General features: G+C 51.9%; 1 protein-coding gene across 3 annotated transcripts in view; it reads left to right on the top strand.

The window, feature by feature from the left end:
- Positions 1-25668, top strand: part of MUS81 (MUS81 structure-specific endonuclease subunit) — a 165808-nt gene that overhangs the window by 83054 nt on the left and 57086 nt on the right. For all 3 annotated transcript variants that reach the window (XM_075326406.1, XM_075326408.1, XM_075326407.1), the window contains exons 8-10: positions 9895-9983; positions 23992-24159; positions 25362-25523. In XM_075326406.1, coding sequence (XP_075182521.1) covers positions 9895-9983; positions 23992-24159; positions 25362-25523 — 419 coding nt within the window. The remainder of the gene's footprint in view (positions 1-9894; positions 9984-23991; positions 24160-25361; positions 25524-25668) is intronic.

Below are 25668 nucleotides of genomic sequence, written 5' to 3'. Positions count from 1 at the left end.
ATCTTTGTAATATATCTTATCAGACAAATTTGCTTCTTTCTCTGCCAAACTTGATCAGTTATTATCAAAATTCTCAATTTTGATCTGTAAGATCTGTATTCAGTGAAGACTTTCCCATTACTGAGATGGGAGGAGATGTCGGTTGGTGCTGATGAGATTCTATGATGGGAAGAAGGGTGGCGCTCTGTGCCTCTAGCTCCTCCCATCATTATGGAATCTCATCAGTAACAGCTGCCATATTGACGGAAGGAGGGAGGAGCTAGAGGCAGAGGGAGGATCTAGATGTGCATTACTGAGATAGGAGATGGCAGTTTGTGCTATGAGATTCTATGACGTGAGGAAGGGTGGGGCTCTGCACATCTAGCTCCTCCCTTTGTTTCTAGCTCCTCCCTCCTGTCTTTATGGCAGCTGTTACTGGTGAGATGCCATGATGAGGAGCTAGAGGTGCAGAGCTCCACCCCTCCTCCCTTAGTCATAGAATCTCATTAGTACCAGCTACCATAAAGACAAAAGGAGGGAGGTACTAGAGGGAGGAGCTAGATGTGCAGAGCCTCGCCCCTCCTCCCATCATTATAGAATCTCATCAGCACCAACCGCCATCTCCTATCTCAGTAATGGGAAACTTTTCAGAGGGAGGAGCTAGATGTGCAGAGCCCCGCCCCTCCTACCATAATCATAGAATCTCATCAGCACCAACTGCCATCTCCTATCTTAGTAATGGGAAACTCTTCAGAGGGAGGAGCTAGATGTGCAGAGCCCCGCCCCTCCTCCCACCATAGACTCTCATCAGCACCAACCGCCATCTCCTATCTTAGTAATAGAAAACTCTTCAGAGGGAGGAGCTAGATGTGCAGAGCCCCGCCCCTCCCATCATCATAGAATCTCATCAGCACCAACTGCCATCTCCTATCTTAGTAATGGGAAACTCTTCAGAGGGAGGAGCTAGATGTGCAGAGCCCCGCCCCTCCTCCCATCATAGACTCTCATCAGCACCAGCTGCCATCTCCTATCTCAGTAATGGAAAAGTCTTCATTGAATACAGATTTTCCCTCAAAATTTACAATTTTGATAATGACTGATCAATTCTGGCGGAAAAAGAAGCAAATTGGTCTGGTAAGATACACTACAAAGATGCTTATTCTCACGTGTACTATTGATTTATGAAATAAAAATTAAAGCAACAGATACACTTTAAGTATGTCACACTACGTATGGCATATATGGTGTGCTAAGCAGAAAACCCTTGTAAATTGTCTTTTCAGGGAGGAAGTAGATGGACTCTAGTGCAACCTATTGGAAGTAGCAATCCTAAAAGTCAAAAGTGACCCCTTAATGAGCCTTGTCATATGACTTAGGTTTTATGCCAGATCAGAACCTTAATTTGCAGACATGGTGTTTCGGCGTAATTGCCCCTCATCAGTGCAAAGTATTAGGTCTGATCTCGCTGTATGAGAAGCTAAAACTGGGTATAAAGGGAAACTTTTCTCCTGGCATAAATTGTTATTTTTAAGGGGAGTGGGTGCCGACTGTACAAGATAGAAAATGCTTTCTAAAAAAATCCTAAACATATATACCATATTTCTTTATCGTTCCTTTGGGAGACCCAGACCATTGGTGTTTAGCTTCTGCCTCTGGAGGACACACAAAGTACTACACTTAAAAGTGTAGCTCCTCCCTCTGAGCTTATACACCCCCTGGTAGCCAGTCCTAGCCAGTTTATCGCTTTGTGTCAGGAGGCATACATCCACACATGCATTCTCATCTGATTGTTTGACTTTTGGAAAGAGTTTGAAGAAAAGCGGGTCCTTGTCTGGACTCCCGGCATGTCCCTTCTCACCCCACTGTGTCGGCGGTGTTGTTAAGGTTGATTTACAAGGCTGAAGCCTTACATGCCGCGCTCCTTCACCATCCCTTCTGGGCTCTGGCTTGAAGTGGGAGCCAGCACGGTCTCCATACCTGGCAGGAGTCCGGTCTCCATCCACAGCCCCTTGAGGATTCTGTTGGACCGGAGCACTCATCCCCAGGGACATGGCCCTGCGTCTCAGCAGCTAAGTACCTGAGACGTTTATGTTGGGGGTCCCGGTTCTTTATTGTAAGGGGAGAGTATGCTGTATGTGATTGTTTAAACTTTTCCGGCGGGTTCTCCAGCTTTTGCCTGAGAACCGCGCCGCTGGTGCCTGCTTGTCGGCCTCGCCGCTTAAATTTAGGCCCCGACTTCGCTGGAGGCATAGTTTCGTTTTCCTGCCCTCGCATGTCACTCATGCAGAGGGACAGGTTCGGCTCCTCCCGGCGGCCGTTCTACACAGGGGAGGGACACTCCCCACTGCTGGGGCGTCCCTCCTTCCCGGCAGGTCTCTATAGCCCTCCAGTTCCCGCTCTTTTATAGGAACGCCCTTAGTCCCGCCCCCTCCATTTCTCAGGCAGAGTTCACTCTGCTCTGGGACATCCTGCATTCTGCATCTCTGCTGAGGTGCTGCGCTCTGGGGGACCGGGCTTAGGGATCTGGAGGGCACACAACACCGCGCTCAGCGGTCTGGTAAGCCACAGCCGGTATCCGGTTGTGGACCTCTGTATATTCTCCCTGGGGTTCATTCTCTGCAAAGCCCCCACTCCAGCAGCATGTCTCGCACAAGGAGCAAGGCTCCAAAGCTTTATTCTGCATGCACTGCATGTAAGCTCCTGCTGCCTGAGCCGAGCATTTATCCACACTGTGATGGTTGCTCTAACTTGGCGGTGCCACAGCCTGGAGTCTCACCCCCAGTGGTCTCTCAGGCTGCTGCTGCACCTGTGATTGAACCCCCGGCCTGGGTAGAGTCCTTTTCTAGGTCCATATCCCAGTCATTTGCTGAGTCCATGGGACTTTTGTCCAGGACTTTGATGAATATGCATCAGCCCCCCTCACAGGGTGCCTCTAATACTCTTGACAGAGGACTCCTATCCTCTGACCTCCGTCCATCAGAGCTCACAGAGGATTTATCATCTGATCCCAGACCCCGTCCTTCTAAGAGAAGGCGCAGGGTTTCCTTCCCCTCCCCATCCCACGGCTCTGTCTCAAGAGCTGACTCTCAAGATGAGGAGGATGCTCTCACTGGGGGCTCGGAGGCTATGTATCCCATCGATTTCTCTGAGGGTGACTCAGATCTTAGTGATTTGATTGCTCCTATTAATTCTGTGCTGGATCTCAATCCGCCAGTATCAGAGGAGCAACTCTCTTTGGCAGAAAAACATCAGTTTACCTCGCCTAAGAGAGTGAAGAGTGTGTTCTTTAACCACTCTAGTTTTCAGACCGCTGTGACCAAACCCTGGGCCTGCCCTGACAAACGCTTTCCAAAGCGTGGTGCTGATGACCGGTTTCCATTTCCACCTGAGGTGGTCAAGGAGTGGGCTCACTCCCCAAAGGTAGACCCTCCGGTGTCTATTCTATCAGCCCGGACCGTTGTGTCGGTGGCTGACGGCACCTCACTTAAGGATTCCACTGACCGTCAGATTGACCTTCTGGCCAAATCTGTGTACGAAGCTGCGGGGGCCGCGTTTTCCCCGACTTTTGCAGCAGTGTGGGCTCTCAAAGCCATCTCTGCTTCTCTAGAGGAGATGCATTCCCTCACCAAGGAATCTATGCCTGAGATGGTTACCTTAACTGCTCAGGTTTCAGCTTTTTCATCTTATGCCATGTCTGCCATGCTAGAGGCTGCTCACCGCACTGCGGTGGCTTCAGATAATTCTCTTGTTATCCGTAGGATTTTGTGGCTTCGAGAGTGGAAGGCAGATGCTTCATCCAAGAAGTTTCTTGCTGGGCTCCCTTTTGCTGGTTCACGGCTGCTTGGTGAACAGCTGGATGAAATCATTAAAGAAACAGATTTTTTCGCATGGAGTCTCTGCGATCAGTCATTGCCGCAATGACCCAAGGGGAGTTCCTGGCGTCCATCGACATCAGAGATGCCTATCTACATGTGCCAATCGCAGTGTCACATCAGCGTTGGTTACGTTTTGCGATAGGAGAGGATCATTTCCAATTCGTGGCTCTCCCCTTCGGGTTAGCCACGGCCCCTCGGGTATTCACCAAGGTCATGGCGGCAGTGATTGCGGTCCTGCACCTCCAGGGGTTAGCAGTGCTTCCTTATCTGGACGACCTTCTGGTCAAGGGTCCATCCAGTGCAGACTGTCAGCGGAGTGTTTCGCTCACTCTCGCTACCCTAGCCCAATTCGGGTGGATTGTCAATCTTCCCAAATCCACTCTGACTCCGACCCAGAGTCTCACGTACCTAGGGATGCAGTTCGAGACTTTGCCGGCACTTGTGAAGTTGCCCTTAATCAAACAGCAGTCTCTCCGGCTAGCGGTGCGCTCTCTCCTGAGGCCCCGCCGTTATTCCCTCAGGCGCCTGATGTAGGTGCTGGGTCAAATGGTGGCTTCCATGGAGGCGGTTCCCTTTGCCCAGTTCCATCTGCGTCCTCTGCAGCTGGACATTCTCCGCTGTTGGGATAAGCGGCCTTTCTCCTTACAGAGGTTAGTAGCTCTGTCGCCACGGACCAGGACCTCTCTTCAGTGGTGGCTTCGACCCCTCTCCCTGTCCCAAGGGCGCTCCTTCCTGGCTCCGTCCTGGGTGATTCTCACCACGGATGCCAGCCTATCCGGCTGGGGAACGGTACATCTCCACCACAGAGCTCAGGGCACTTGGACTCCGTCCGAGTCAGCCCTTTCAATCAATGTGCTGGAAACCAGAGCTGTGCTTCTAGCTCTCCTAGCCTTTCACCACCTGTTGGCGGGCAGGCACATTCGAGTCCAGTCAGACAACGCGACAGCGGTTGCCTACAGCAATCACCAAGGCGGGACACGCAGCCGCCTGGCAATGTTGGAGGTCCAACGCATTCTTCAATGGGCGGAGGACTCCAAGTCCACCATATCCGCAGTCCACATCCCTGGCGTAGAAAACTGGGAGGCAGATTATCTCAGCCGTCAATCCGTGGACGGTGGCGAGTGGTCTCTGCACCCGGCAGTGTTTCAGTCAATCTGCCGCAAGTGGGGCACTCCGGACGTGGACCTAATGGCATCCCGTCACAACAACAAGGTTCCGGTTTACGTGGCTCGCTCCCACGATCCTCTGGCCTTCGCCGCGGACGCGCTGGTTCAAGACTGGTCCCAGTTTCGTCTGTCCTACGTGTTTCCCCCTCTAGCTCTCTTGCCCAGAGTCCTGCGCAAGATCAGGATGGAGGGCCGTCGAGTCATCCTCATTGCACCGGACTGGCCCAGGCGAGCTTGGTATCCGGACCTGCTCCAACTGTCCGTGGAGATGCCGTGGCATCTTCCGGACCGTCCAGACCTGCTTTCGCAAGGTCCGTTTTTCCGCCCGAATTCTGCGGCACTCAAATTGACGGCGTGGCTCTTGAGTCCTGGATTTTGACGGCTTCTGGTATTCCTCCTGATGTCATCTCCACTATGACTCGGGCCCGTAAGTCTTCCTCCGTCAAGATCTATCACAGGACTTGGAAAATTTTCCTGTCCTGGTGTCGCTCTTCCGGCCATTCTCCTTGGCCATGTTCGTTGCCGACCCTTCTGTCTTTTTTACAGTCCGGTCTGCAGCTAGGACTGTCCCTCAACTCTCTCAAGGGACAAGTCTCAGCTCTATCAGTGCTGTTCCAGCGGCGTCTCGCCCGGCTGGCTCAGATCCGCACCTTCATGCAAGGTGCGTCTCACATCATTCCGCCTTATCGGCGGCCCTTGGATCCCTGGGACCTTAACTTGGTCCTCACGGTATTGCAGAAACCCCCCTTTGAGCCTCTTAGGGAGGTTTCTTTGTATCGTCTTTCTCAAAAGGTGGCCTTTCTAGTTGCCATAACTTCTCTCAGGAGAGTCTCTGATTTGGCTGCGCTCTCCTCGGAGTCACCTTTTTTGGTTTTTCACCAAGACAAGGTAGTTTTCCGTCCGACCCCGGACTTTCTTCCTAAGGTGGTCTCTCCCTTCCACCTTAACCAGGATATTTCCTTGCCTTCCTTCTGTCCGGCCCCTGTTCATCGCTTTGAGAAAGTGCTGCATACTCTAGATCTGGTGCGTGCTCTCCGGATTTATGTGGCTCGCACCGCTGCGCTTAGGCGGTGCACCTCTCTTTTTGTGCTAACCACAGGGCGGCGCAAGGGTCTCTCTGCTTCTAAGCCGACCTTGGCCCGTTGGATTAGATCGACCCTTTTGGACGCCTACCAGAGTACTCAGGTGCCTCCCCCGCCGGGGATCAAAGCACACTCGACCAGAGCTGTCGGTGCCTCTTGGGCTTTTAGGCACCAGGCTTCGGCTCAACAAGTCTGTCAGGCTGCCACTTGGACTAGCCTGCATACCTTTTCGAAGCACTACCAAGTGCATGCTCATGCTTCGGCAGATGCGAGCTTGGGCAGACGCATCCTTCAGGCGGCTGTCGCCCACTTGTGAAGTTAGGCTCCGCCTACTTCTTAGTTTTTTCTGTTTATTCCCACCCAGGGACAGCTTTGGAACGTCCCATGGTCTGGGTCTCCCAAAGGAACGATAAAGAAAAAGAGAATTTTGTTACTTACCGTAAATTCTTTTTCTTATAGTTCCGTATTGGGAGACCCAGCACCCTCCCTGTTGCCTGTTGGCAATTTTCTTGTTCCGTGTGTTATCACCGGCTGTTGTCGTGGACAGAGTCTCCGGTTGTTCCGGTGCTTACTCGGTTCTACTTGTGGGTGGCTATTCTCCTTCAGCTATTGCACTAAACTGGCTAGGACTGGCTATCAGGGGGTGTATAAGCTCAGAGGAAGGAGCTACACTTTTAAGTGTAGTACTTTGTGTGTCCTCCGGAGGCAGAAGCTAAACACCCATGGTCTGGGTCTCCCAATACGGAACTATAAGAAAAAGAATTTACGGTAAGTAGCAAAATTCTCTTTTTTCCAGCCTATAAGACGACTTTTGTAACTCCTGAAAATCTTTCAAAAGTCGGGGGTCATCTTATACGCCTGGTGTCGTCTTATACGGCGGTGTACGGTGCTGCTGGCTGCCGTCATGGTTTTACGCAGTTTAATGCTTTATGGTGGCTGTGGTGGTGCAAAGCTTTCAACAGCAGTAAAGCGCTGACAGCAGCAGCTGCGGCGGCCCCGTGTATTGGACGCGATCATGGAGGGGTCAATATGCCTGTGGTCCGCAAGAAGCACTCCTCCATGATCGCATCCCATACACTGGGCCGCCGCCGCTCCTGTCAGCGCTTTACTGCAGTTGAATGCTTTAAGGCGCTGCACCTCATTCAACTGCAGTAAAGCCAAGATGGCAGCCTGCAGCGGCGGCTCCGTCCACCGGACAAGATCACCGAGGGGGTCTATGTGTCTGCGGACGACTGCAAGAACCAGCTGAGGACACTGCGGGAACGGAGGAGAGGTGAGAATATTTTTTTATTGTGTGTAAACAACTGCATAATAGGGGATAAGAAGGGGACCAGTAGGAGGGCAATACCAAACGATGGGCACATTACTGCAGGGAACGTTACTACCGTGTTTTTCCAAAAATAAGACCTCCCCCAAAAATAAGCCCTAGCAGGGATTTTCAGCATTTTCGGAGAAAGGCTTAAATATAAGCCCTCCCCTGAAAATAAGCCCTAGTCCTGGATCAATAATGAAGTGTCCGTGCAGCTAAAAAAGATACAGATACTGCAGGACACTTCATTATAGACAGCGGCACCCGGCAATTACACTCACCCGACACTGAGCGGCAGGACCTGCAGTGATCACACACCCGCACACATCAGCTCACACACACACCCACACACACACACACACTAACACACAATCAGATCTCACACACACACCAGATCTCACACACAAACATCGGATCGCACACACAGTCAGATTGCACACATAATCAGATCACACACACACACACACACACACACACACAAACATCGGATTGCACACACATCGGATCGCATACACACACACACCTCATCCAGTGACACCGATCTCTTCTCGCCGGGAGAATCCTAAGAGGCAGTGCAGTGCAGCGCGACGAACAGGACCTGCGGCCGGACACGTGACTTGCTTCATTCTCTGCTGCCGTAAGTGCTGGATGTGATGTGTTTGTGTGTGTGTGTGTGTGTGTGTCTGCGATCGGCTGTGTTTTTCTGCGATCGGCTGTGTGTGTCTGCGTTCGGATGTGTGTATCTGTGATTGGCTGTGTGTGCCTGCGATCGGATGTGTCTATCTGTGATGGCTGTGCGTGCCTGCGATCGGATGTGTCTATCTGTGATGGCTGTGCGTGCATGCGATCGGATGTGTCTATCTGTGATGGCTGTGCGTGCCTGCGATCTGCTGTGTGTATCTGTGATCTGCTGTGTGTATCTGTGATCGGCTGTGTGTATCTGTGATCGGCTGTGCATGCCTGAGATTTGCTGTGTGTGATCTGCTGTGTATATCTGCGATCTGCTGTGTGTGTATCTGTGATCGGCTGTGTGTATCTGTCTGTGATCGGCTGTGTGTGCCTGCGATCTGCTGTGTGTGATCTGCTGTGTATATCTGTGATCTGCTGTGTATATCTGTGATCTGCTGTGTGTCTGTGTGTGATCTGCTGTGTGTGTCTGGGATCTTCTGTGTGTATCTGGGATCTTCTGTGTGTGTCAGTGTGTCAGCTAGCAGCAGGGTAGGACGGCGTGCAGCACCGACCGGAGATCACAGGAGGACCTGGGAACCACACAGACGTCCTGGTCTGGTGAGTATGAGTCTCCTGGGAAGTGGAGGGTCTGCTTTTTTGGGGGGTAAACTTACCCCCAACCGTGTTTCTCCAAGAATAAGACCTCCTCCAAAAATAAGCCCTAGCGTTTTTTTGGGGGGCAAAAAAAATATAAGACAGTGTCTTATTTTTGGAAAAACACGGTAAGCAATGGGCTCATTACTAGAGGCTATTCTAATAAACAATGGGGACATTACTAAACAATGGGGACATTGCTCGGGTTGGCTTATACTCGAATATATTCGATATATCCCAAACTCTATATTTTAACTGGAAAAGTTGGGGGTCGTCTTATACGCCGGAAAATACGGTAGATGTATTTCAACATATAGATGGCCATCCGTGGGGTCATGGATGCCTTTTACGCACCAGGAGCATCTGCTGAATGTGGTGTGAACAGGGACGAAATAAAATAACAGGCACGTATAAATCATCCCAGTTATAAGACGCAAGTAACAGATCCTCGTCCATGAAACAAACCATTCTCTGAATCCCCAGACGTCAAGGCTCACATTGAATGAGCTACTACGCCTCGCCCTGGAGTGACAAAATTACAATGGGCCCCCTGTCTGCTCCATCCTACAAGGTCAACACCGTACATTGCTCCATGGATGTCGGCGCTGCTTACTCCCACCACCTCTGCATCAGAAGCAAGTGCAGTGTATTATTAAAGGGATTTTACAAATGGGAAAAAAAAAACAACAAAATGTATCAAATATGTATTTATTGCAGAGCTGAGATAAATAGTGGAACACAGCATGCTAATGTTACGGTAGTGTCACACAATATCCCACATTTATATTTGCACAGCGATGAGATCAGGTCTGGATACGAGACCATTCCCCTCTTTGTGTAGTCTACTGGTCTGATGAATGGCGGTGCAGAGCTTCTTTGATGCACTCCAGGAGGTCACCGGCTCTTGCCTGGGGCTGATGCCGTCTTTTTTTCTGCATGTAGATTGCAATTAAACAGCCCTCTGCTGAATCCAGACTTCTGCTGAACTTCCTAGTATAATGAATGAGCGACGTCTCTGGTGCTCGGACATTTCACCTTCTGTCTTGACTTTTGGGGAGGGACCCTAAAACACAATGGCGATCCTTTACTATTATTTTTGCATTTGCTTATCCATATGATTTAGTAAGTCCTTGGCTGACGTCATCTGTTCTTTCCCGCAGACTGATCCGAGCAACAAATACACAGCCTGGTCTTCTGTCGGCACGTTAATTCAGAAGGAACTGGTCATCAAGACTCACAGCCCGGCCAGGTAACACAACGAGCCTTTCATGATATTCATACCGAATGACACAACACTAGAAGCCCCCTAAAAGAAAAAGGTATTGGGGATGGAGACGATTGTGACCTAAATAGTTATTCTGCAGATTTTCCATCCATTGGTGGGTGCATGGTGGCGACACACCGCAGACATAAGGGGATGTAGCTAGAATCCAGTGTGTACGTAAGGCGGCTTTTATTTGCTATGACGTCAGTAAACTAAACATTACTGTGAGTCTGAGGATCCCGCCACTGCTCAGGTCATTCACGAGCCATGCCGGGTACACTCTTCTACTCCAGCGACATATGAAATTACTTAAACTTGGATATTTTGATAATTCTGCCACTTACGTTTAAAAAAAAAAAACCATTAATCCTAATTTAATTGGATCACCAATCTCAAGTTCTAAAGGTCATAAGCTGGATTGTGACCAGTGACTTTTTGGTAGCCCCTTTTAAATTTTAGGTATGTACAGTACAGTGGAGTCGTCCCCTGAAGCCATGTGGCATCTGATGTAAAAAAAAAAAAAAGCCCAAAACTTGTGAGAGCTCCGTGCACTAGAATGTGTTTTACATTGGGACCCTAAGGCTACATGCGCACACTGCAGTTTTTTCTGCACCCAAACTGCAACCAAAACTGCACCTTGTCAGCGAAAGTCTGTAAATATTAAAAAAAAATCCAATTGTAATGTAGGTGCATTTTTGATGCATTTTTGTGTGCAAAAACGCACCAAAAACGCACCAAATTGACATCATGCGTTTTTGATGTGTTTTTTTGTGACAAATGTTGACAAAAAAGCTAAAGAATGAACATGCTGCATCTTTTTTGTCACAAACGTTTGACAAAAATAAACTGCAAGGTGCACGCAGCAAATCTGAATTCTCATAGACTTTGCTGGGACGTCAAATGTCAGAAAGTTCTGACAACAAAACTGCACCAAAAAATGCGGAAAAAAACACAGCGTGCGCATGTAGCCTGAGGGTGTAACCTTGGTTTATGAGAACAATCCGTTCTGGGACTGTGCTTGTAAACCAAGTTACTCGTCTAGCAAAGCAAGATTTCCCATAGGAAATAATGGAAGCTCAGACAATTCGTTCCACAACTTGTTCAATGTCCCATCCTGGTCTTCTGTTGTGCCATTCCACACACGCACACACACATATTATGCTCACCTTACCTTCCATTCCATCCCCGGCCTAACGGTTCTTGTAGTTTGCCGATATAGGATGTGTATCGGGTAACCATCGCGACGAGGGAGGAATTTCCACTGTCAGCCGCTACTCAAAGACAGGAGCCACTTGCCTCTGATTGGCCAGCGCGCTGCCTTTGAGTAGCAGCTGACAGCGGAAGTTCCTCCATTGTCGCGATAGTTACCGATACACATCCTGTACCGGTGAACTACAGGAACCAGGAGGCCGGCGATGAAACGGAAGGTAAGGTGAGCATAATATGTGTTTGTGCGTGCGTGTTGTGCGTGCGTGCATGTGTTCGTGTGCGTGTGTTTGTGCGGACTACAAAAGCGGGTCAGAGCGCGGTGAAAGTACGGAACCGGAAGTGTGTGCGGTGAGTATTTTGCTCGTACAACAAAGCATTGCTCGTAACCTGAGTTACAAACTTACAGCAATCTTTGCTCGTATAGCAAAATACTCGCACACCAAGTTACTCGTAAACCAAGGTTCCACTGTATAGGTATCAGAGGCATACGGTACGGTCAGATGAAACAGATGCGATTACCATGTGAAGTGTGATTTATTAATTCATTTGGACAGGTAAACAAATCGCCATATAATCACCATACACGATTACATAAAGCACGTTTCTAAAGCCTGCTTTACACGTATCAATTTATCGTGCGTTCGCATGTGCAATCGTACCCGCCCCCATCGTTTGTGCGATACGGGCAAGTGTTGCCCGTGGCGCACAAACTCGGTAACCCCCCTGTCACACGCACTTACCTCCCGGTTGACCTCGCTGTGGGCGGCGCACATCCACTTCCTCAAGAGGGAGGGATGTTCGGCGTCACAGCGACGTCACATAGCGGCCGGCCAATAGAAGCGGAGATGAGCGGGACGTAACATCCCGCCCACCTCCTTCCTTCTGCATTGCCGGCGGCCGCAGGTAAGCTGTATTCGTCGCTCCCGGGGTGTCACACGGAGCGACGTGTGCTGCCACAGGAACGACGAACAACCGGAGCACAGAAGGACGTTCGATTTTTTTTTTTTTTTTTTTTTTTTAAATGAGCGACGTGTCAACGAGCAACGATAAGGTGAGTATTTCTTTGTCGCTCCATTGGGAGACCCAGACAATTGGGTGTATAGCTTCTGCCTCCGGAGGCCACACAAAGTATTACACTGAAAAGTGTAACCCCTCCCCTCTGCCTATACACCCTCCCGTGCATAACGGGCTCCTCAGTTTTATGCTTTGTGTGGAAGGAGGCACACATCCACTCATGCATTCCCATTTTAGTCAGCAGCAGCTGCTGATTTTATCGGTTGGAAGAAAAGAGGGCCCCCACAGGGCCCCCGGCATGCTCCCTTCTCACCCCACTACGTCGGCGGTGCTGTTAAGGTTGAGGTGCCCATTGCGGGTACAGAGGCTGGAGCCACATGCCGTTTTCCTTCACCATCCCTTAGAGGCTCTGGGAGAAGTGGGATCCTGACCGGTCATCCATTCACTGGAACCGGGCTCCCTCCGCAGCCCCTGTGGGAATCTGCCGGACAGGAGTCTATGTATCCTCAGGGACAGGGCCCTGCATCTAAAGGTACTCTGTGTCCCCATGGGGACTGTGCATGGAGCGCTTGTTTCACAGACGCTGCAGCAGCTACTGGTTTGTGAAGACCGGGACTTCCGCGCCGACCGAGCCTGTTTGTCGGCCGCGGTATTAAATTTAGTCCCCGGCTTCATTGCGGCCTAGTACCATAACTCCCGCCCCCGGGCCTGCCAGTCAGGGGTAAGGGCGGGACGGTCGACCTGACTTCGGCAGTGAGGGCTGGAGCATACTTTAGGTTTCCCCCCCCCCCCTCACTGATCACTGTGGGGCCCCAGATTCCCGCACTTTACTAGTCGCCGCCCACGGCTCCCTCCTCCCCTGAGAGCTCCGGCAGCCATTTTTACATTCTGCCGGTGGAGGATTTCAGGAACGAGCTCTGCAGCTCTGGGAGACCTAAGGCAGGGAATCTGGTGGACACACACTCCGCTTTTGGCGGTCGGTAAGCCACACCGGTCACCCGGTGCTTGTCCCCCTAGGGTGCCGGAGTATATATATATATATATATATATATATATATATATATATATATATTTGTATATATTTTCTCGGTTCGGCCGGGTTGTTTACTTTTGGCTATATACCCTCAGTGATCACTCTCCTAGGAGACAACAGCATGTCGTCCACAAGGAGCAAGGGCGCTAAGGCAAAGGGTTTTTTTGCAACCTGTACCTCTTGTGGGGCTATGTTACCTGCGGGTTCCACCTACCCTCACTGTGAGCAATGCTCGACCCCTGTTGCACTTGCTCAGCCGGAGCCTCGGTCACTAGTGGGCCCCTCGGCTCAGGCAGACCCTCCAGCTTCCACTGTCCAGGCGGCAGGGACAGAGTTTGCAGTTTTTGCTGAGAAACTCTCTGAGTCGCTTTCACAATCCATGGCTCAGTCTATGGACAAATGGTCTGCCAAGCTACTAGAAGCCTTGCAGTCCAGACCGGTCCTTACACAGGCCCCGGGCACTGTTGGATCATCGCCTCCAGGCCCCTCTCGGTCTGCGCCGCAGCGTGCTCCTGGGGTGGCCCCTAGGTCTCACTTGGAGGACTCCTGCACGGACCACAGTCCCAGACCGGCTAAGCGGGCTCGCTGGGAATCTTCCCCGACTTCCTCACGCTGCTCGGGGTCTCAGCTTGAGGACTCTCTGGAGGACGAGGCGGACGTCGCAGCTCAGGGCTCTGACCCTGACGTTGCCCTCAATCTTGATACACCTGAGGGGGACGCCTTAGTAAATGATCTTATATCGTCCATCAACCAGGTGCTAGATCTTTCTCCCCCACCTCCACCTATAGAGGAGTCGGCTTCGCAGCAGGAGAAACACCAGTTTAGGTTTCCCAAACGTACACGGAGTGCGTTTTTCGATCACTCCAACTTCAGAGATGCTGTCCAGAAGCACAGAGCATTTCCGGACAAGCGCTTTACTAAGCGCCTTAATGACACACGTTACCCCTTCCCCTCTGACGTAGTTAAGGGTTGGGCTCAGTGTCCCAAGGTGGATCCTCCAGTCTCTAGACTGGCGGCTAGATCTGTAGTATCAGTTGCAGATGGCTCATCGCTCAAGGATGCCACTGACAGGCAGATAGAGCTCCTGGTGAAATCCATCTATGAAGCCACAGGCGTGTCTTTTGCCCCGGCCTTTGCAGCCGTGTGGGCACTCCAAGCTATCTCAGCTTGTCTGTCTGAAATTAATGCGGTCACACGTACCTCTGCTCCGCAAGTTGCGTCTTTGACTTCTCAGGCGTCGGCTTTTTCGTCCTACACCATGAACGCCGTCCTGGACTCTGCTAGCCGTACAGCGGTAGCATCCGCTAATTCGGTGGCAGTCCGCAGGGCCATGTGGCTACGCGAATGGAAGGCAGACTCTGCTTCCAAGAAGTTCTTAACCGGTTTGCCGTTTTCTGGCGACCGATTGTTTGGCGAACGATTGGATGAAATTATTAAGGAATCCAAGGGAAAGGACTCGTCCTTACCCCAGTCCAAACCGAAGAGACCTCAGCAACGGAAAATACAACCGAGGTTTCGGTCCTTTCGGCCCTCAGCCAAGTCCCAATCCTCCTCGTCCAACAGGCCAGAGAAAGGCCAGAGGAACTCCTATGCGTGGCGGTCTAAGTCACGCCCCCCAAAAAACCGCCGGAGGCACTGCCTCCAAGGCGGCCTCCTCATGACTTTCGGCCTCCCCGAACCGCATCCTCGGTCGGTGGCAGGCTCTCCCGCTTTTGCGACGCCTGGTGGCCACATGTCCAAGACCGATGGGTGAGAGACATTCTGTCTCACGGTTACAGGATAGAGTTCAGCTCTCGTCCTCCGACTCGTTTCTTCAGAACATCTCCGCCCCCATCTCGGGCCGGCGCACTTTTTCAGGCTGTGGGTGTTCTGAAGACAGAAGGAGTGGTGATTCCCGTTCCTCCTCAGGAACATGGTCACGGCTTCTACTCCAACTTGTTCGTGGTGCCAAAGAAGGACGGATCATTCCGTCCCGTTCTGGACCTCAAACTGCTCAACAGGCATGTGAGCACCAGAAGGTTTCGGATGGAATCTCTCCGCTCGGTCATCGCTTCGATCTCACAAGGAGACTTCCTAGCATCAATCGACATCAAGGATGCTTATCTCCATGTGCCGATCGCACCCGATCATCAACGCTTCCTGCGTTTCGCCATCGGGGACGAACACCTTCAGTTCGTGGCACTGCCTTTCGGCCTGGCGACAGCCCCACGGGTCTTCACCAAGGTCATGGCATCCGTTGTGGCGGTCCTACACTCTCAGGGACACTCGGTGATCCCTTACTTAGACGATCTCCTAGTCAGGGCACCCTCCCGGGTGGCGTGTCAACACAGCCTGACCGTCGCTCTGGCGACTCTCCAGCAGTTCGGGTGGCTCATCAACTTCCCAAAGTCCAAGTTGACACCGACCCAATCACTGACTTACCTCGGGATGGAGTTTCATACTCACTCAGCGGTAGTCAAGCTACCGCTGGACAAACAGCTTTCGCTGCAGACAGGGGTGCAATCTCTTCTTCGGGGTCAGTCACACCCCTTGAGGCGCCTCATGCACTTCCTGGGGAAGATGGTGGCAGCAATGGAGGCAGTGCCCTTCGCGCAGTTCCATCTGCGCCCACTCCAATGGGACATTCTCCGCAAATGGGACAGGAGGTCGACGTCCCTCGACAGGAACGTCTCTTTCCCTTGCAGCCAAAACCTCTCTGGCGGCGGACGCGTTAGTTCAGGATTGGTCACAGTTTCGACTCCCTTATGTGTTTCCTCCTCTGGCGATGTTGCCCAGAGTGTTACGCAAGATCAGATCCGACTGTCGTCGCGCCATTCTCGTCGCTCCAGATTGGCCGAGGCGGTCGTGGTATCCGGATCTGTGGCATCTCACGGTGGGTCAACCGTGGGCGCTTCCAGACCGCACAGACCTGCTGTCACAAGGGCCTTTTTTCTATCTGAATTCTGCGGCCCTCAACCTGACTGTGTGGCCATTGAGTCCTGGCTCCCAGCGTCGTCGGGTTTATCTCAGGATGTCATTGCCACTATGAGACAGGCCAGGAAACCAACGTCCGCCAAGATCTATTACAGGTCGTGGCGGATCTTCTTGTCCTGGTGCTCTGATAAGGGTTTTACTCCCTGGCCTTTTGCCTTACCTATTTTTCTTTCATTCCTTCAATCCGGAATGGACAAGGGTTTGTCACTCGGCTCTCTCAAGGGACAAGTATCGGCGCTCTCAGTATTTTTTCAAAAGCGTCTGGCAAGGCTTCCGCAGGTCCGCACGTTCCTGCAGGGAGTTGGCCACATAGTTCCACCCTACAAGCGTCCGCTGGAACCCTGGGACCTTAACAGGGTGTTAATGGCTCTTCAAAAACCACCTTTCGAGCTGCTGAGGGATGTCTCTTTATCACGTCTTTCGCAGAAGGTGGCATTTCTTGTGGCAATTACCTCACTCCGAAGAGTGTCGGAGCTTGCAGCGCTGTCATGCAAATCCCCTTTCCTGGTTTTTCACCAGGATAAGGTGGTTCTGCGTCCTGTCCCGGAGTTTCTCCCTAAGGTGGTATCTCCTTTTCATCTCAATCAGGATATCTCCTTACCGTCATTTTGCCCTCATCCAGTTCACCAGTGTAAAAAGGATTTGCATTCATTAGATCTAGTGAGAGCACTCCGGCTCTACGTGTCTCGCACGGCGCCTCTGCGCCGTTCAGATGCGCTCTTTGTCCTGGTCGCTGGCCAGCGTAAGGGTTCGCAGGCTTCCAAGTCAACCTTGGCTCGGTGGATCAAGGAACCGATTCTCGAAGCTTACCGTTCTGCGGGGCTTCCGCTTCCTTCAGGGCTGAAAGCCCATTCTACCAGAGCCGTGGGTGCATCCTGGGCATTGCGGCACCGGGCTACGGCTCAGCAGGTGTGTCAGGCAGCTACGTGGTCTAGTCTGCACACTTTCACGAAACACTATCAGGTGCATACCTATGCTTCGGCAGACGCCAGTCTAGGTAGGCGAGTCCTTCAGGCGGCGGTTGCCCACCTGTAAGAGGGAGTCGTGTCGGCTCTTTTTATCGAGGTATTCTTTTACCCACCCAGGGACTGCTCTTGGACGTCCCAATTGTCTGGGTCTCCCAATGGAGCGACAAAGAAGAAGGGAATTTTGTTTACTTACCGTAAATTCCTTTTCTTTGTCGCTCTATTGGGAGACCCAGACAATTGGGTGTATAGGCTATGCCTCCGGAGGCCGCACAAAGTATTACACTCAAAAGTGTTAAGCCCCTCCCCTTCTGCCTATACACCCCCCGTGCTCCCACGGGCTCCTCAGTTTTTTGCTTTGTGCGAAGGAGGCAGACATGCACGCACAGCTCCACAGATTGGTCAGCAGCAGCTGCTGACTATGTCGGATGGAAGAAAAGTGGGCCCATATAGGGCCCCCAGCATGCTCCCTTCTCACCCCACTCTTGTCGGCGGTGTTGTTAAGGTTGAGGTATCCATTGCGGGTACGGAGGCTGGAGCCCACATGCTGTTTTCCTTCCCCATCCCCCTCAGGGCTCTGGGTGAAGTGGGATCCTATCGGTCTCCAGGCACAGGAGACCGTGCTTCATCCACAACTCCTGTGGAGCCTGCTGGATAGGAGCCGGGTATCGTTCAGGGACATGGCCCTGCTACTTGGAGGTACTCTGTGTCCCCGTGGGGACCGCGCACAGCAACACTCCAGCTTTGCTGGGTGTGCTAGTGCACCGGGGACCGCGGCGCTGACCGGGTTAATATGTGCCATTACACACTCAGCGTTGCTGAGTGTGTTTATGTATAGGGACTGCCGCACTGACCGCCGCTGCCATGGAAACACTGCGGCGCGGCTGGGACTTGTAGTGCGCCGGGGACTTCCACGCCGGCCGCGCTTTTACGGCGGCCGCGTTTATTACTAGAGTCCCCGGCTTTTTGCGGCCTAGTTTCCTTTCCTCCCGCCCACAGCCCTGACAGGCAGGGGAAGGGCGGGACGCTGCACAGAACGAGCAGCACTGAGGGCTGGAGCATGCTTTGCATACTCCACTCCCCTCACTGTGCACAGTGCAGGCACCAGTTCCCGCTCTTTCTGGGTCACGCCCACGGCTCTCTCCTCTCCTCAGGACGCATTCCTGTCAGCTCCTCGGACGCTGCAGAGGGGGACAAAATCTGGGAGACCCAGGCAGGGACTCTGGTGACCGCACAACCGCTTTAAGCGGGTGGTAAGCAGCACCTGTGGTGCTAGCCCCATTGTGCAGTAGTGTAACATTATATGTTTATTTTACACCGTATAGTGCACAGTTGATTTCTGGCTATATACCCTATTGTGTTGCTCAGGGAAGATAATAGCATGGCGCCCACGAAAGGCAGGGGTGCCAAAACACAGGCTTATTATGTTGCCTGCGCCGCATGTACGATTCCGCTACCGGCAGGTTCCACTGACCCTCATTGTAGGCACTGTTCGGCCCCTGTGGCACTTACTCAGCCAGAGCCTCTGCTAGGGGGGGCCCAGGGGGAGCCACCTGCTAACACTGTTCAGGTGACAGGGACGGAGTTTGCAAAACTCTCTGAGACTATGGCTAAGATACTGGAAGCCTTGCAGTCCAGACCGGTATCTCAGCACAGGGACTCTGTTGATTCTTTGTTCCCTGGCCCACCTCAGCTGGACCAACAATGTCCTCCCGGGGTATCTCATGGATCCCAAGCTGAGGGTTCTGACACAGACCCCAGCCCCAGACCGACTAAGCGAGCTCGCTTAGATTTTCCCTCGACATCATCATATTCTTCAGGGTCTCAGCGAGGGGCTTCGCTGGTTGATGACGCGGAAGTAGCTGATCAGGATTCTGATCCTGAGGCCGCTCTCAATCTTGATACTCCGGACGGGGACGCCATAGTGAACGACCTTATTGCGTCCATCAATCGTATGTTGGATATTTCTCCCTCAGCTCCTCCGGCGGAGGAGTCGGCTTCCCAGCAGGAGAAATTCCGTTTCAGGTTTCCCAAGCGTACACCGAGTATGTTTCTGGACCACTCTGATTTCAGAGAGGCAGTCCAGAATCACCATGCTTGTCCAGATAAGCGTTTTTCTAAGCGCCTTAAGGATGCACGTTATCCCTTTCCCCCTGACGTGGTCAAGGGTTGGACTCAGTGTCCCAAAGTGGATCCTCCAATCTCCAGACTGGCAGCTAGATCCATAGTTGCAGTGGAAGATGGGGCTTCACTCAAAGATGCCACTGACAGGCAGATGGAGCTCTGGTTGAAATCCATCTATGAAGCGATCGGCGCTTCTTTTGCCCCAGCATTCGCAGCCGTATGGGCGCTACAAGCTATCTCAGCAGGTCAAGCGCAAATTGACGCAGCCACACGCACGTCCGCGCCACAGGTGGCGTCCATAACCACTCAGACGTCGGCATTTGCGTCTTACGCTATTAATGCTATCCTAGACTCTGCGAGCCGTACGGCGGTTGCAGCCGCCAATTCGGTGGTACTCCGCAGGGCCTTGTGGCTACGGGAATGGAAGGCAGATTCTGTTTCCAAAAAGCGCTTAACCAGTTTGCCAATTTCTGGCGAACGATTGTTTGGCGAGCGTTTGGATGAAATCATCAAACAATCCAAGGGAAAGGATACATCCTTACCCCAGCCCAAACCGAACATACCCCAACAGAGGAAGGGGCAGTCGAGGTTTCGGTCCTTTCGGGGCGCGGGCAGGTCCCAATTCTCCCCGTCCAAAAGGCCTCAGAAAGATCAAAGGAACTCTGATGCATGGCGGTCTAAGTCACGTCCTAAACAGACCACCGGAGGTGCCGCTACCAAAGCGGCTTCCTCATGACTTTCGGCATCCTCACTCCGCATCCTCGGTCGGTGGCAGGCTCTCCCGCTTTTGCGACACCTGGCTGCCACGGGTAAAAGACCGTTGGGTGAGAGACATTCTGTCTCACGGTTACAAGATAGAGTTTACCTCTCGTCCCCCGACTCGATTCTTCAGGTCATCCCCGCCTCCCGAGCGAGCCGAGGCTCTTCTGCAGGCGCTGGGCATTCTGAAGGCAGAAGGAGTGGTGGTCCCTGTTCCTCTTCAGCAACAGGGCCACGGTTTTTACTCCAACTTGTTTGTGGTCCCAAAGAAGGACGGGTCTTTCCGACCTGTCCTGGACCTGAAACTTCTCAACAAACACGTAAAGACCAGGCGGTTCCGGATGGAATCCCTCCGTTCCGTCATCGCCTCAATGTCCCAGGGAGATTTCCTTGCATCGATCGATATCAAAGATGCTTATCTCCACGTACCGATTGCTCCAGAGCACCAGCGCTTCTTGCGCTTCGCCATAGGGAACGAACACCTGCAGTTCGTGGCACTGCCGTTCGGCCTGGCAACAGCCCCACGGGTTTTCACCAAGGTTATGGCTACTGTAGTAGCGGTCCTCCACTCTCAGGGTCACTCGGTGATCCCGTACTTGGACGATCTGCTGATCAAGGCACCCTCTCTAGAGGCATGCCAACACAGCCTCGACGCTACCCTGGAGACTCTCCAGAGTTTCGGGTGGATCATCAATTTTCCAAAGTCAAATCTGACACCGGCCCAATCGCTGACATACCTTGGCATGGAGTTTCATACCCTCTCAGCGATAGTGAAGCTTCCGCTGATCAAGCAGCGGTCACTACAGACAGGGGTACAATCTCTCCTTCAAGGTCGGTCACACACCTTGAGGCGCCTCATGCACTTCCTGGGGAAGATGGTGGCAGCAATGGAGGCAGTTCCTTTCGCGCAGTTTCACCTGCGTCCTCTTCAATGGGACATCCTACGCAAATGGGACAGGAAGCCGACGTCCCTCGACAGGAACGTCTCCCTCTCGCAGGCGACCAAAGCTTCCCTTCGGTGGTGGCTTCTTCCCACTTCATTATCGAAAGCGAAATCCTTCCTACCCCCATCCTGGGAGGTGGTCACGACGGACGCGAGTCTGTCAGGGTGGGGAGCGGTTTTTCTCCACCACAGGGCTCAGGGTACGTGGACCCAGCAAGAGTCCTCGCTTCAGATCAATGTTCTGGAAATACGGGCAGTGTACCTTGCCCTGAAAGCGTTCCAGCAGTGGCTGGAAGGCAAGCGGATCAGAATTCAGTCAGACAATTCCACAGCGGTGGCATACATCAACCACCAAGGCGGCACACGCAGTCGGCAAGCCTTCCAGGAAGTCCGGCGGATTCTGCTGTGGGTGGAAGCCACGGCCTCCACCATCTCCGCAGTTCACATTCCAGGCGTGGAAAACTGGGAAGCAGATTATCTCAGTCGCCAGGGCATGGACGCAGGGGAATGGTCCCTTCACCCGGACGTGTTTCAGGAGATCTGTTGCCGCTGGGGGGTGCCGGACGTCGACCTCATGGCGTCCCGGCACAACAACAAGGTACCGGCGTTGATGGCACGGTCTCAAGATCCCAGAGCTCTGGCGGCAGACGCCTTAGTTCAGGATTGGTCGCAGTTTCAGCTCCCTTATGTGTTTCCTCCTCTGGCACTGTTGCCCAGAGTGTTAGGCAAGATCAGGGCCGACTGCCGCCGCGTCATCCTCGTCGCTCCAGACTGGCCGAGGCGGTCGTGGTACCCGGATCTGTGGCATCTCACGGTCGGCCAACCGTGGGCACTACCAGACCGACCAGACTTGCTATCTCAAGGGCCGTTTTTCCATCTGAATTCTGCGGCCCTCAACCTGACTGTGTGGCCATTGAGTCCTGGATCCTAGCGTCCTCAGGGTTATCTCAAGACGTCATTGCCACTATGAGACAAGCTAGGAAACCAACGTCCGCCAAGATCTACCACAGGACGTGGAAAATTTTCCTGTCATGGTGCTCTGCTCAGGGTATTTCTCCCTGGCCTTTTGCCTTGCCCACTTTTCTGTCCTTCCTTCAATCTGGACTGGAAAAGGGTTTGTCGCTCGGCTCCCTTAAGGGACAAGTCTCAGCGCTCTCTGTGTTTTTCCAGAAGCACCTTGCCAGGCTTCCACAGGTACGCACGTTCCTGCAGGGGGTTTGTCACATAGTCCCTCCTTACAAGCGGCCGTTAGCACCCTGGGATCTGAACAGGGTGCTGATGGTTCTTCAGAAACCACCATTCGAGCCAATGAGGGATATTTCTCTCTCACGCCTTTCGCAGAAAGTGGTTTTTCTAGTAGCAGTCACTTCACTTCGCAGAGTGTCTGAGCTAGCTGCACTGTCATGCAAAGCTCCCTTCCTGGTGATTCACCAGGACAAGGTGGTTCTACGTCCGGTTCCGGAATTTCTCCCTAAGGTGGTATCCCCCTTTCATCTCAATCAGGATATCTCCTTACCTTCTTTTTATCCTCATCCAGTTCACCAATGTGAAAAGGATTTGCACTTGTTAGATCTGGTGAGAGCACTCAGACTCTACATTTCTCGTACGGCGCCCCTGCGCCGCTCGGATGCACTCTTTGTCCTTGTCGCTGGCCAGCGTAAAGGGTCACAGGCTTCCAAATCAACCCTGGCTCGGTGGATCAAGGAGCCAATTATCGAAGCTTACAGTTCGGCTGGGCTTCCGGTTCCCTCAGGGCTGAAAGCCATTCTACCAGAGCCGTGGGCGCATCCTGGGCTTTGAGGCACCAGGCTACGGCTCAGCAGGTGTGTCAGGCGGCTACCTAGTCGAGCCTGCACACTTTCACGAAGCACTATCAGGTGCATACCTATGCTTCGGCGGTAGGTAGACGAGTCCTTCAGGCGGCGGTTGCCCACCTGTAGGAAGAGGCCGTTTTACGGCTCTCTTACGAGGTATTATTTTACCCACCCAGGGACTGCTTTTGGACGTCCCAATTGTCTGGGTCTCCCAATAGAGCGACAAAGAAGAAGGGAATTTTGTTTACTTACCGTAAATTCCTTTTCTTCTAGCTCTAATTGGGAGACCCAGCACCCGCCCCTGTTTTTTTGTGTACACATGTTGTTCATGTTGAATGGTTTCAGTTCTCCGATATTCCTTCGGATTGAAGTTACTTTAAACCAGTTTATAATTCTTTTTCCTCCTTCTTGCTTTTGCACCAAAACTGAGGAGCCCGTGGGAGCACGGGGGGTGTATAGGCAGAAGGGGAGGGGCTTAACACTTTTGAGTGTAATACTTTGTGCGGCCTCCGGAGGCATAGCCTATACACCCAATTGTCTGGGTCTCCCAATTAGAGCTAGAAGAAAAGGAATTTACGGTAAGTAAACAAAATTCCCTTCTTCTTCTAGCTCCTATTGGGAGACCCAGCACCCGCCCCTGTTCCCTTCGGGCTGGTTGTTCTTTTGTGTACACATGTTGTTCATGTTGAATTGTTCTTTTGGTTCATGGTTTTCAGTTCTCCGAACATCCTTCGGATTGAATTTACCCCAGACCAATTTATAAGTTTTCTCCTTCCTGCTTTTGCACCAAAACTGAGGAGCCCGTGATGCACGGGAGGGTGTATAGGCAGAGGGGAGGGGTTACACTTTTCAGTGTAATACTTTGTGTGGCCTCCGGAGGCAGAAGCTATACACCCAATTGTCTGGGTCTCCCAATAGGAGCTAGAAGAAAAGGAATTTACGGTAAGTAAACAAAATTCCCTTCTTTTGCTCGTTCACAGTCGCTCATTTGTGTTACACGCTACGATATGTCAAACAAGGCCGGATGTGCGTCACTAACGACGTGACCCCGACGACATATCGTTAGATATATCGTAGCGTGTAAAGCAGCCTTTAGAGCTGCTGTATTTGCTGATATTTAGTGTCCTGCCAGCTAACATTTTGCATATCGTCTCTGCAGATATTCTCTCACCGACAAGGGACTGCAGCTCGCACAGAGACTAGAAGCTGCTGAGGAAGCTCTTGGAGACAGGAATGATGGTGTCAGACAAGGTCACACCATGACATCTGAGGAAGATCAGGAGGAGGAGGATAAACTGCAACCTAGAGAAAAAATCCAAACTGTAGTGTAAGCGTGACTATGCATATAAGGGCTGCAACATGTCACAGCGTCTATGCGTGCATTGCTTTATTGCTTTTTCACCAGTTTACTGTTTGTACCTGCAATTCTCCCCATATGTCATTTATAATAGCGGCGTCCTCCTATATGACAGACGTCCATTTATACTTTATGATTATAGTGATCGAGCATTCCTAAGACCTCTCGTTCAACGACTACAGTCATGAAGTCTAATCAGGCCGCCGATCTCCAGTGTTTTTCTTATTCGTCGAACATTATGATCTTTTTGTCTGTACACACTAGATCATCGTTCTCGGCTGCACATAGACCTGTGTAAACAGAACCTGCGCTGCCTCGGATGAAGACAGCCTATATGCACTGAGCGATCTATGATTGTCAGATATGTCCGTTGTGCACAGCGTGACAGTTGCACTCAGATCTACGGATGTCTGGCACACTACAAAAACACCAAAGGGGGACATCGGGGGCTACATTAGCAACGGTGGGCTCTGACCTTAGTTATGGAGAAAATGGAACACCTCCTGCCCTTACCGGCACCTGTAACCTGTAGTCCCTAGCCAACCCTATACAGGTTCTTTCAACCTGTCACCGAGCAGGATACCTTGAACAGGTTCAGGCCCTGTGATTAATCCTGACTAGTGAGCTGGATGGCAAGGAACACTAGTCCCATCACTGCACTAATACAACACAAAGGGTAGGAAGACAAACGGGGGAAAAGGATACAAACACCAACTCCACGGCTGCAGCCAGACTACGAGGCAGCAGACGGATGGGTTCAGGTCAGAACCCCAGCAGCTCCTTCCACCTAGGGAGCCAGGACAGAATGGATTCTATCAGCAACAAAGGTTGATGGGTATTGCCACTATGTGAGGGTGGGGGGCTTGGCAATAGAGCGGCTGCACCTGACATGGACTGCTAGAATGCTGCTGGCAACAAAACTGATATTAACCCTTAATACACCAAAGGAAAGGAACACACATTAATGCATGGTAGTCTACAAGGCTAAGTGAGACTAAGGGCACAAATCTCCTAATATCGGAAGACGTCCATGACAATGATAGATCAATTACTGCATATCTGAAGAGCAACCCTTGGGCCTAGGTGCAGGTGTTAGCTCCGAACCCCCTATAGTTACTCTACTCAATGCTGCTATTTAATAAGATTACTGAAAACCTTTTAAATTCTTTCAGAGCCCTCTCACATAGAACTGTTTCCCTGCCCTTCTCCTCGGACAGCAGTAGCCAGAGAACAGAAGAGCCTGTGCCCGGCTCATACAACCACGTGCCGGATTTCATCCTGCGCCCGGGCCAGTTCAATGTGATACTTTGTGTTGACTTCATTGAAACTACAGGGTAAGGCAATGGGAACATTGTGCGGAGTATATTTGCTGATGGCGTGTTACAATGATAAGCCTCCATGACATCATTCTGCTCTACACGTCTGGGTCTAACTGCAAATTAATAAAAACCAAATATATTCCCATCTCACTTGTTTATT

The sequence above is a fragment of the Anomaloglossus baeobatrachus genome, chromosome 10 (genome assembly GCF_048569485.1).
Source record: "Anomaloglossus baeobatrachus isolate aAnoBae1 chromosome 10, aAnoBae1.hap1, whole genome shotgun sequence".
NCBI classification, from domain to species: domain Eukaryota; kingdom Metazoa; phylum Chordata; class Amphibia; order Anura; family Aromobatidae; genus Anomaloglossus; species Anomaloglossus baeobatrachus.
This window is presented reverse-complemented; position numbering and strand designations above follow the sequence as displayed.